The 12,830-nt window shown below is 38.0% G+C and overlaps 1 protein-coding gene across 1 annotated transcript in view; it reads right to left on the reverse strand.

The window, feature by feature from the left end:
• Nucleotides 1-1,249: 1,249 nt before the first annotated feature.
• Nucleotides 1,250-12,830, reverse strand: part of exoc2 (exocyst complex component 2) — a 41,508-nt gene continuing 29,927 nt past the window's right edge. The window contains exons 13-28 of the mRNA XM_088348898.1: nt 12,264-12,388; nt 12,129-12,197; nt 11,895-12,052; nt 11,684-11,805; nt 10,034-10,095; nt 9,773-9,853; nt 9,591-9,650; nt 9,341-9,402; nt 9,193-9,259; nt 8,040-8,156; nt 6,938-7,079; nt 5,289-5,344; nt 5,066-5,188; nt 4,855-4,916; nt 1,837-1,896; nt 1,250-1,757 (exon numbers count right to left, since the gene is read on the reverse strand). Of these exons, the coding sequence (XP_088205024.1) occupies nt 1,664-1,757; nt 1,837-1,896; nt 4,855-4,916; nt 5,066-5,188; nt 5,289-5,344; nt 6,938-7,079; nt 8,040-8,156; nt 9,193-9,259; nt 9,341-9,402; nt 9,591-9,650; nt 9,773-9,853; nt 10,034-10,095; nt 11,684-11,805; nt 11,895-12,052; nt 12,129-12,197; nt 12,264-12,388 (1,460 nt within the window). The 3' untranslated portion in view covers nt 1,250-1,663. The remainder of the gene's footprint in view (nt 1,758-1,836; nt 1,897-4,854; nt 4,917-5,065; nt 5,189-5,288; nt 5,345-6,937; nt 7,080-8,039; nt 8,157-9,192; nt 9,260-9,340; nt 9,403-9,590; nt 9,651-9,772; nt 9,854-10,033; nt 10,096-11,683; nt 11,806-11,894; nt 12,053-12,128; nt 12,198-12,263; nt 12,389-12,830) is intronic.

A 12,830-nucleotide genomic window follows, 5' to 3' on the forward strand; every position in this document is an offset into this window, starting at 1 on the left:
AATTGTGTTTATGTCATGGATTTAGGTATAACATGATTTATGTATTTGTTAATTTGTTTATCCATCCATCCATTTTATGCACTTCTTATCCTCAGTAGGGTTGCGGGGGTGATGGAGCCCATCCCAGCCAACTTCAGGGAGTTGGCATGGGACTCCCTGCACTGGTTGCCAGCCAGTCGCAGGTTAATTAGTTCATATGGCATTATTTTTTAGGTATTTATACATTTATTTTTCTACATATGTCCGCCATATTCCATTACCCTCAGTTTTTTTTTTTTTGCAAAAAATATTCTTTATGGTAAAGCAAAAAGAAAAAACTGCAATAATTTCTCATCAGTTTTTTCCTCTTTACAACTCTTAGACCAATGTCGTACTTTTTTTATAAGCTACAACGAGCGTATTTTGTTGAAGAGCATCGATATGGTAACAACACCTAAAATGTGGCAATATGTAAACAAAACCAATCAAAAAATGTAAAACCAGCTCCCCATCCTCTGGTTTTTGGCTGCATGGTGCCAATTTATGTAAAAGCAGACTTTGTATAGGAACATCTATTGGTCATCGGTTCAAAACTGTGCAATCAGTGCAGATACAAACAAATACAAAGAAATCACAGATAAGTGCATGGACAATGTGTGTTATGAATGTAATCTGTGGTTGCCGTCTTGTTCCACATTTAAACCACTCAAATATTAGGAATTCTCACGTGTTTATAAGTGAATCAGGTTTTGATGGAAGCACCTACAACTCTACATTGTGATTTACAAAAACATTGCAAATATTGTTCCTCTTTTGTGAAAGACTGTCATAGAAAGGCAGCTTGTGATGTCATTTAAGCAATAACAAAAGTAACAACTCAGAATCTTTGAATTTGCAAGTTATGTTTGTTTGTACAGCTTATAACCATAATGAGGTTTTAAAGAGCTGTACAGACTACTATTACACCATCCCTGATCTTAAACCTACATGAGGGCAAGGGAAAAACTCAAAAACCTGCATGTCCCGTGCTTAATTCGGCTTCAAGTGGAGATGATACGTATGGTTGGCGAGCGTGTTTAGTTTTCGGATTTTCTTTACAACTGAAGCTGAAAGAAAGAAAATGTTATGTCCCTTTGTATAACGGCTGCAGCGAGTGAGCCACACCCTGTAAGCCTGCCACAACAACACGCCGGAAGGAAGTGGAGGGCACAGCGCCCATTGTAACTGTCAGCCAAAACACGTCTTTCAACTGTAGGCCACAAAAAACAGCTATAGTTTCATCCATATTATTTTATTTGTATAGTATGAGTCCCACATGACTGGGATCATAACATTTTTCATTGTAGTCTTGTACTAAACGATAACTGAAAGCTTTTGTTAGTCTATTTTCATTGAAGAACATGGCTTGATTTGCTTAAGTGCACACAGTGGAGATTCAGACAGTGAATGGCTGAGGTCTAATCAAATGTACAGTCGATGCTACTATCGTGAATAACTACGTAAATGATGAACAATCTAAAAATCTGTTTGCCTGTCAAAATAGTATTAGCTTGGGGCAGATGATGTAAAGTTCTGTCGAACAGAGTGACAGGAAACTCATTGGTGTGTCACAAAAACAACTATTCTTGCTCATGCTCATAGATAATGAAAGTCAAGCTCGAGTGCTTAAAATAAGAGTGTGTGTTCATCTTTTCACCGGCTGGACACTTGGTGGCTGGAAGCAGGTAAGCTGGAGGTGCATGCTGCTCCTAAACGTATTCAACAGATCTTCCAATAACCTGACAAAACAAGAAAGAAACAGGAATGGATAAAAAGGACCAACTAAGATGCAATCCAAATGCGCAGAAGCATACTCACTTTTTGTCTGATGCACTGTATAGTTGAGGAAGGGCGTCCAAAGCCATTTTAAAGCTGGCACTGTAGACAAAGACTCAGTAAGTCAGAGTAAGTACGATATGTGAATGCAAAAATAATGTTTTTTAAGTTTTCTATTTCTAGTTTTAAGAGAGTATAACTTGTTTTCCCGCTTGTTGTGACATTGAAATGTGTCACTGCATAGATGTAGTCAGAATTGTGCGAGTTTTCCCAGTTATATGCTTTTCATTCTTTTAATCATCACATCAATATTTATCATGTTAATTATCAAGTTGTTACACAGTCTCTTTACAGTACTAAGTTGTGTTCTGGTGAACTGTTGGAATAGGAGGCCTGGAGTCTTATCAAACTCCCTGCAGGATTCAGTCTAGACAAAGAACTAGAGTGAAGTTAGGATTTTTTCCACTGATATTTCGTTTTTGTCATAGCTCGCCATGATCCGCCCCTCCTGTAAATAACCATTTGTCAGCCATTTTGAAAGAGCACTTGTGAAACCATCACAGCCTTGTTCTGTATTTATAAGACCAGAATATTCTGCTTTATTTGTTTTCATTCTAATAAAATCTTTAAATGAACAGCTTCACTCCAGCGTTATGCTTACCCGTCGAGTATTCCAACCCAGATGTTATGAACACTCGGAGGAAAATCTGTTCTCCTTATGCTAAAATACAAAACGACTGAAAACAAGCTAAATTCCATAGCAGTTAGTCAAGTCAAGTCATTCTTATTTGTATAGCCCTAAATCACGAAGAGTCTCAAAGGGCTTCACAGATTATTACACTATATTACAAGGACTATTTTTCAGCCGACGAGAAGAGTAGGTTATTCATATGCTATGGAGTAGAAGTGAGTTTTAAGCTTAGATTTAAACAATTCCACTGAGGTTGCAGCTCGGATCTCACAGTTAGTCAAAACCTTTGTTTCAGTCTTTTGTTTTTATTGGTGTACAATATATTTCCTAAAATGAGCAGAAAATGTACCATGCGCAAGACAAAATAATATTATCATTATAATTTCAAAGACGGCAGCGCGGCGGTGCAGTGGTTAACGCGTGTGCGGCACAGCTCTAAGGTCTTGGGAACCTCCTGTGTGGGTTCAAATCCAGCTACCGGACTTCCTGTGCGGAGTTTGTATGTTCTCCCCGTGCTTGCGTGGGTTTCCTCCTGGCACTCCGGTTTCCTTCCACATTCCAAAGAGATGCATTTCAGGTGGATTAGCAGGTCCAAATTGTCCCTAGATGTGAATGAGCGAGCGAGTTGTCTGTCCCTGTGTGCCCTGCGATTGGCAACGAGTTCAGGGTGTCCCCTGCTCACTGCCCGATGATTGCTGGGATGGGCTCCAGCACCTCCGCGACCCTACTGAGGATAAGCGGTGCAGCTATTGAGATGAGATGAGATTTCAAAGACTACCATTTTTTATGAAATTTGATTAGATCAAAAAATTCTAAAAGGCACAGTACTATCCATCCATTAATTATCTGCACCGCTTATCCTCAGTAGGATCGTGGGGGTGCTGGAGCCCATCCCGGCTATCTTCTGGAAGTGAGACAGACAACTCACTCGCTCATCTACACCTAGGGACAATTTGGACCGGCCAATTAACCTGACATGCATGTTTTTGGAATGTGGGAGGAAACCGGGACCCCCGGAGGATACCCACGCAAGCACGGGCAGAACATGCAAACTCCACACAGGAAGGTATCGAACCCTCATAACCTCAGAACTGTGCCGCACACGCGCTAACCCCTGCGCTGCCGTGCTGCCCAGCACAGTACTACTAGTACAAAAAACTTTCATTTAGTAAAAAAACATTGATTTGAATACTAGGCAAAAATCAATATACTATAATTTCAGTGTTATTTTTTATGTAAAAAAAAAGTCAAGTCATTTGTTATCCATTTTACATAAGTGGAAGTCGCCATTATCGTCTGCCGTTTTGTTGCTTGCCGTGGCACAGCTTTACGTTCGTATTAGACAACAGTGCCTTCTAGTGGTCAAATATTACACACGAGGGCTTTTAGAAAAGTATAAATTTACATTTGTGTGAATACAATCTCTTTCACAATAAACTATAACAATTAATATGACTAAGGTAACACAATGGCCAAGTTTTTCTTGTAAAATTTGGTGGAGACTATTTTCACCACTCTCTTCCCAGCAAAGCAAAGACCAGACACTCTGTCAGGACTTTCAAATATTCAGACAAAAAGTTGTAAATGTCTGTTTTTTTTTTTTCAGTTTTGGTATGGATGCACTTCTTTCCAGTCAAATTTCACTTGATAGACGTGAATTGTATCAAGAGTACAAGCATGACTGAGAAAACAAACTTATAAAGAATGGTCACACAGTTTTACGTACAAAAGTGTGGCCCGATTCTGTTTAACGAAATGGAAGGGAGTGCAGATTGGAGCTCTTTTTTTTGGTAGGAATCATCATGGGTGTTGGGAGGAAGGGATTAATGGCCAAAAGCTTCAGATACTTTATTCATTTTAATAAAATCCCTTTAAAATGAGCAAAGCGTTCCTCCAATAAGAAAATATCTTTTTTTGCAGTGTTCGGATTTCACAAATATGTGCTCTGTTGTTAAATGGGTAAATTAACTCCAAGGATAACATAAGCGGCAAAAAGCTCTGTTGAAATAGTAGAATTCAGATCTGGGATGTCAATACTGTGATAGTTGCATATCTCAATATCCAAAATGTAATAATGGTGAATGCCTTTTAAAATTATAACAGGGTTTCTTGGGCATCCCAAAGAGGAACGTCTGTAAGTTGGGGTTGCCATGGCAATGTGACGTTTCTTTTTGTTGCAGCCAGAATAGGTTGCCGCTTTTGAGCGAACGCATAAAGTTGAAACACATGTCTTTCACTTCCTGTCATTGAACCCATAGGTGACAATTGTTGCGAGCTACACGAGAACGCTAAGACAGAAGCTGTTGTAAATCACAAAGTTCACTTCCTGTGTGTGACAGCTTGCGGCTGCCTTCCGGTGCTGCGCTTACTTGCTTTCGGCGTTCAGGTACGCGCCAATGGCGTTTTTCAGGGCGCCAAGCTCAAGTCGTGCCTGAAAAGGGCCATGGAAGGAAGGTGAAAATGTTACGCACGGGACAACTGGCACCACGTCTCAAAATATATCATTGTCCAAAACAGGCTCAAACTTATGAGTCAGGGCTCTCATTTTGAGTTATTGGAACAGACGTGTGATGAAGATACCTGCAGGGCGCCGTTTTTACTGAAGGACGAAACACATTGCATTAGGCGGCACATCTCGTCTGCGACAGTGGCAAGGATTTTAGACAGCACACAAGGGACAAGGTCCTTGGAGATGGTGAAAACCTGCCAAACACCAAGTGGAAAATGGGAACGTTCAAAAGCTGTAAAAAAAATCCCATTCATGGACGACAAATGTCGCAAAAATGGTGACTGACTGCTGTACCTCAGCGTGAACAGAGATGATGTTGACCAGCGCTTCCTTTAGGTAGCTTCTCACTCCTAAACAGGGGAAAAAAAACAGACGCAATCTCATATCTAAGGCAAAAAAAAAATTCATAGAACTATTAATGTCCTTTAGAATGTCTCGACAAGTACATTTCCTCCTTAAACCTCAGAGGAATCCCATATACAGTTTGGCACCCATGGATTTGCTTAGTAAACAATTTAACACCAATTATTTTTTATTATTTATCCAATATGGCTTTTTTTTTGAATGCCGGTTATTTTCATCACCAGATGTACCAGCTTTTGTTGTAAAATGTAAACTAATGACAATCTTCTTTTTTTAAAAAACATATCTATTTTGATTTAATCACCATCTCCTTTTTTAATATCTATTTCATGAACTTTAAATTATCTATTTGTTGACACATACAGTGATGACATTGAGATTAAAAAATGTCTAAGAAACTTATTCCCACAGCACACGCACAGATTATATAAATATTATACAAAAAATAATATTGAGACTGAAGTTCAAGGGCATATACTCCAAAAATTAAAAGCTTAACTTCTCAAAATGACAATATCCATCCATTAACCCACTCCTGCAGTCCTCCATAAAGTAAATGAATTGTACACAAAGAGATGATTCATGATACTGGGTTTAATGTTTAGAAAATAATAAAAAATCATCATAATAAGTACAATAACATATTATTTAAAAGTTGTCAATTTCTGAATATAACATGATCCAAATAATACCAGGGAGGGAATATTGTGTACTATTTAGAACTTTCTAGTGGTGAGAAAAAACAATACAGATTTGGATGATAATCAAAACTATACAAACTATCATATAAATGTAGATTTATTTGTGGAGAAGGTTTTTATTTGTTTTACATAACATGAGGATTATGAAGAGGGAGCTGACATATTTTTTCACCATCTTCCTGCTAAGGGTAAGCCAAAAAGACCTACACCCCCATGAAAAGCAGGACAAAACATACGAAAATTGTGCAGCGTGGTCACCTAGAGTCTCCGTAGTTTGTGCATATATGTTGTTCTTTGTAGATTTTGATTGAATTACAAAATACAGCAACATCTAGTAGTTGAATGAGTCCCTTTAAGGCGTTCCGTATCTGATCATCCAATCACTTTTTTCAGAAAGAAGATATCTCCCTTTTTTTCAATTTCCTATGCAACAAAATCTCCCAGACTCAGCGGTAATGTGTCAGTTTTGTTGATGCTTCCACTGAGCTGAAAATTATGATTAGTTTAGTTTGGTTCTTTTTTTAAGTGTGTGACAATTTCTACATGAATAGAAAATTACTGTGAACAAAATTACATTTGCATCGAGTCACTTGAGTCTCACACCAGGTGCAACAAGTATCATATCCTAGAATGGCGGTTCAGTTTTCCAAAATGTTCCTCTTTCACATCCATGCCTGCACATTGTTTTTAGACCAAAGCAGAACAAGGTCCTACCATCACCTTTTAAAAAGAAGCATAACTGCTCACACATATTTCCTTACAAGCCGTACCAAGGTCAACCACAAAAATGCTAAACGGTTTCATGTGAATATCGCAATGCAAAATTCCACCATAAAATTAGTGTTTTCTTTGACAAGTTTGTACAAGCAGAAGACGTACCTGTGGGGGTTGGGCAGTCCCGCCAGTCAAAGTAGCCGGCGTAGATACCCGGTTCCAGAGAACCTGCGATCGGATCAGCTCTCCTTTCAATGTAGGCCTCAAATAATTTTTCCTTCAGTTCCCGGACGACGACGATGCTCACCTGCAAGTTGGACAACGGCAAAACCAGCAGTCTCTTAAACAAGTGCACTTGGTTTAGTGAAAAAACACAAATTCATTTGGTCCATCCTTATTCAATTATTCCATTAATGAAATAATCAAAGTGTTATCATAGGGGTGGGACTTTAACAAAATTGTGATCAATAAAAACTGATAAAACATTTGACCGATGATAGTGCCTATTCTAATGAGTTTCTTGCATCTTGTTTTTTGACTACGGATGAGTCAACACAGAACCAAAGTATTCTCACGTCTTCTCAAATTTCAGTAAATCAACTATAAAAAAAGTTTTATAGTTGTCTGGTTCGCACATTAACAAAAATCTAATCACTGCAGGCAGCCAACTACCAAGATCTGGAAAATGGTTGAAAATGACCAAATCAGAACAAAACAGTTTAAAAGATGTGACGGAATTAAATTATGTACATTTTTTTTTTCAAAATAATTTATTTGCCATATAAACAACCCTTATTTCATTGTGAGTTGGTGTTAGCGTAACGCTTTGCAAGATGCTCTGCTCCTTTACCCAGCACATGTTTGCGATGGCTCTAAAGCCAAAGACAATTTGTTGTTGGATTACTAAGAATTTAATATTATCCTACAAAAAGGGGAAAAGTGAGGGAGGGGCTTAATTGATAATGTTCTAATATTTATTTTTCTCAAGATGATCCCAGTCAATTCCTTTGGCAACTCAGAATACATAGAAAAAAATCTTGCATGGATTAAAAAAAAATCTAAATCTAAATGAACTACATTATTCAGAAAGGTAAACTCAAAATGTCCTTGCTTAGTGATATAAACATGATTAAGGTTGGGAGAATTTATAATGTGATTACTCTTCCCCTATCAGCACAATTTGTTTCTCAACAACATTTAACACCGATGGCAATCAGCATTCGAAAATAAACATAATGAGTGACAGCTCATTCAAACCGGCACTAACCCGTGTGATCTTTTCAGTGCCAGTCAATCCGTGTTTCTCAAAGTGATTAGCCAGGTTAAGGAATGTGTGCCTTTCCAAGTAATGGCAGTTACTGAGGATGATAAGCAAGCGTTGTTCCTGTAAAAGACAATACTGATTAAACAAAAGCCAATACCAGTTCTGCAAACTGGCGCAATTCTGAAACCCAGATAAGTACTGTCTTTCCCATTTTGGGTGCCAAAGACATCTAACGGACGGTCCCTATCGAACTAGCTCTGATACGGTTGTGCCGCGGCAGTTGTGTGGCACCAAACAACGGTGATTTATTCGACAAAAGTGAGTGTTAAGTTTAGCGCCACAGATTCCCCGCCTGTTGATTGGTTATTTTATATGAAAGAAGCCTGAGCGAGAAATTAAGAGTTTGTATTCAGCAATTGCGGTGCGATGGCAAACTATTATTCATTGAAATTGGGTTTTAGGGTTTTGACACATTCTGGGGGAGGACGAAATCCAGCAGCCCTTTCAAGGAGTCACAAAGAATAAACGACTAACCGGCAGGACTCCTCTCTCTTGTGCAGTAGTGCTGCTTCAATGCACCTCTTTCTTCCCCTCTTAATCGCAATTACACAAAAATCAAATGAATAAATATAACTGATCTTATTTCATGTAAACAAGTGAACATGCAAACTGTCATTCGTGTCACCTATCGTTCGTCTTTTGATGTGAAGGTTGTAGAAATAAAACATAAGATAAAATAACCAACTCATTTTCTGTAGGGTGTCTGTAGTGTACATTAAAAAAAAGCACGCAGACAGTCGCCATTGCCAACCTAGTGGTGTGGAGAGGTGCCTCACTGTTGTGGAAAAGGCTCAAAATGCCCCCAAATATTTACAAAAGATGTAACTTTGAAACCAGTTAATCAAAGGAGAAACACTGCCCTGCTTGGGCTGGGGAAACCCCATTACACTTGGCCCATTTTCTTTTACCAGAAGTACTTCATACATCGAGTGTCGTCTTCCTGTCTCTGCAGCACTCGCCCCCTTGATGAATATATTCGGCGGCTTACAAGAAATGAAGTATTTGCTTTATGCCCACATGCAGCAAAAAGGCTTGATAACATGTCGTGGTTAGCATCATTACATGTAGTTTAAAGAGCTGAAAGAATAATTATTACAGGAGTTGGACTGGAATGCTCCTGCATGGTGTTGAAGCGATCTGGAGAGGAAAGATCCATAGAAATTCTGCAACAAACAAAGATGCTTTTTTTCAAGCCCAAAACCAAATCTAATCTGTCATCAGAAATAATGTTTTCTGGAACTTACTGAGATATCGACACATCTCCATCTCTCTCAGTGCTCATCTGTTCCAGGCAGCTGATCAAAACCTAAGATGGACATGGACAGAACAATACAGTCTGTATTCAAAACTAGACTGCTGCACAATGAAGATTCTTCTGGTTAGTAACAGTAGGCACGTTCCATTACAACATAATTTTTGCTAAAATGTGATTCACTTTGATGATAATTACTTTTCTTTTTGCCAATGTAGCATGTGAAGAACAAACTCAAGTACCTTCATGATCCCCATACATAGGTCTGTGGCTTGGTCTTGAACCTGGTCGAGCTGTAGTATCTAGTGGGACAAATACAATAGAAAATGCTTTCAATGTATTATCATTTTGTGGATCAGAACACATAATTGTGATTTTATCATTTCAAATGAATGCTTTAACCATTGTCACATATTCTGCTTACATTGATTTCTCCTGGTTTGACCTCCAAAGGCTCTTTCAGTGACTGCAGCATCTGGACCACGCACTGTTCAAACTGAGACGGCTGACCACATCCGCAATAAGAAAACATACAAATAAATGAAAAGATTCTCACAAATGTTTGATTTTCACTAAAAATATCCTCCGGACAACTTAAAACTCCAGCAGAATGCAGAACTTAGACAAACTGCTTCGGTAGAATGTGCAAAGCAGTGTTCAAAAAATCCTCCAAGCTGCTCATTACCAGTCTAGTGAGGCCTTCGTTATCTACCACCCAGTCTTCCTTCTCAGCAAGGCTTCGGACATCTGTAAAGCACACAAATAAGGTCAGATGATATGGAGACAAGCCAGAGAAAAACAAGTGTAATCCTGCCAAATCCTTTGCCGATCATTAAAATGTTTGATTTTTTTCTGCAAAACCAATATGTGATTGTTTTTCATGTAAAATGGTGAATCACGGTCCATAGATACCCACCCTGCATCTCCCAAAGTGATTGCCTACTTTGGGGTCAAGCTGGAGCCAGTTCCAGTTGACTTTGGATGTCAATTTAAAAAAAAAATACTGAGGAGGAAAAAAAAGACTGTATGGTTAAAAAATGGTCAAGACAAATAAAACTCAACCAAAATGACTGATATCACTCGGTGAGGGAAAGCCAGTCACTCTTCTTAAAGTGACCACGTTTAACCGCAAGTGAAACTGAGCTGTGGTCTCAGAAAACTTCCTCCATTATATTTAAAACACGTACTTGCCACCCTACTTTGACAACAGCATACTTTTTGTGGTCGTTGCCTTGATTTTGTGTTTTAAAAATCACATGTTGAATCCTTTTTTTCCGTTATGCGCCCATCTGAAATTCTAATGCCTACTACCTTAATTATGTCTATGTTTTTTCTTCTTCTTCATCCTTCTTTACCAACGACAGACGTTTTATTTTGAAGATATTTAAATCAAGAATTAAATTAAAATGTATTAAAACATTCCGCTAATGTCATTAAATTAATTTATTTATTCAACTTATTTTACTTTTAAATTGTCAAGACGGGCAATGTGGCAAAGTTTAAAATATAAATAGGTAAAAATAAAAAATACTACATTTTTTCCTTTATTTCTTGTAAAACAAGGACAATCATACTTTTAATGAGCATAATTATTTGTTTTTATTTTTTAGATCATATGTTCAAAAAGTATCTTCAAGCTGAATTGATTTACCTGTATTGCATGCAGAGTAGATCATTTTGGAACAGTATCATAAAACAGGAATTGTCTTCCGTTGTTGATGGCAAATAATATAGCTAATTAGCTTATTTGAAGTTTTTGGTATTATTATTGCTTGGGGATTTTCTGACTATTTCATAACAAACTGGTTGATGAAAACTGAACTATATCACATTAAAACGGTTAAGTGATTTGGATACAAAGCATAGACAGATTTGACGATTAAAGTGTGGTAGTGTGAAATAAATCCCATTTTTGTGATAATAGCAACCCACAAAAAATGACACATGATCAGTTGGTGCAAACATTACATTAGTGCTGTCTGTTGGCTTTGGAAGTTTTGACCGTTTAGTGGTGTAGTATACCATTATAAGAGCTTCTAAAATAAAATGGTAAACGGACTGCATTTATATAACACTTTACTGGTCACTGAGGATTTCCAACCCACTTTCAAATAAAATTCACGCTTTTAATAAACACACACACCATAGCATAGTCAGCCTCGCAAAAATAAGAGAAATCAAGTGTTTCTCTGTTTCACGTTCTCTACAGACAGCTCCAGCTCTGATAGTTTACTCTTATTCTTGTTATTAAAGGAAACTAACAATCCAGTGTACTCTGTAATTATTGCAATTCAGTATTGTCTAATTGAATTCGGTCTCAGATGGCCTCCCTCACCATGTGTAGCATGCAGAAGTGTCACCATGAGGCAGTGAACTCTCAAGTCCAGCAGCAAATCTTGGATCACCTGCAACAGATCGTTGGGGATCTCCAAGGTCGACAAAGCGTCATAACAACCCCTGAATGAGAAGCGCCACAACATAGAGTAGAGGATATGAAATGACCCAATAAGAAAAGATGCAGGAAATAGTTTCCTTTTTTAATTCACCTGACAGTGTGAATAATTTGTGTGAGCCAGGTCCCGGGAAGTTCAGTTTTGTTCTCCCAGCCTCCATAAAAGCTACGCTCTCCTTGCGGTAGCGTTTCAGGAAGGAGGGCTCCTCGGACAAGCTTAACCAAGCGATTGGTCAACTCTTCGATCATTTTCTATACATATTAAACAAAGTCAAGAAACTTGTATTCCAGAGTATTTCAAAACACTTGTCCAAGAGATATTACATACTTTAAAGTCATTCTGCCTTTGTCGTGCATTCCTTTTAATTTTTTCCACCTGTCCAGATTTCTCTCCAGTCTGCATAAGAAATTTGTTAGATGAGGTGATAAAACCTTTTACAGTGAGGATCTACGAAGTGCTCACCTCACTGAAAAGGCTGCCGTTTACATAAGAGATCCAAAGCTTCCAGAAGTTAGGCAGTTGGCCAATCACCACATCTGAAAGCTTTGCCACAAACTGAACCTGCTGAGGAGTTTCAAAGCGCCAATCTGAAAAAGACAGACAAGCGCCAGGCAGGAGTTTTAAAGGAAGCCATTCAATTTCAACACCTACATTTTATGAACAGAGTTGCAGGAGGACAACTGAAAGTTTAAAGTCTCCCCAATAAATTTGTTGTTTTACAGCATATATTGGCGAGCATAAAGGTAGTTCCCCCACTTATAGGGAAGACTACTGTTATCAATTCAGTTGAGACTCAAAAAAGCAGAATTTAATTTAAATTAGCTTTAACCCCAAAAAAGTAACATGTAAATTTTGTCACAAACTCAATTAAATTGCATCTGCTCCTTAATTTTAGAGAAAAATGCTGTACCTTTCTGTTGTAATGTAATGCTCTGCATGTATTATATTTACCAATTGATTTTCTATTACAAATAGAACAAAATGTTTTAATAAATATGAGCTCAACTGATTGCTCACTGCTGATTCTAT

Source organism: Urocampus carinirostris, chromosome 12 (genome assembly GCF_059441175.1).
Source record: "Urocampus carinirostris isolate Australia breed hairy pipefish chromosome 12, RoL_Ucar_1.0, whole genome shotgun sequence".
In the NCBI taxonomy this organism is placed as follows: domain Eukaryota; kingdom Metazoa; phylum Chordata; class Actinopteri; order Syngnathiformes; family Syngnathidae; genus Urocampus; species Urocampus carinirostris.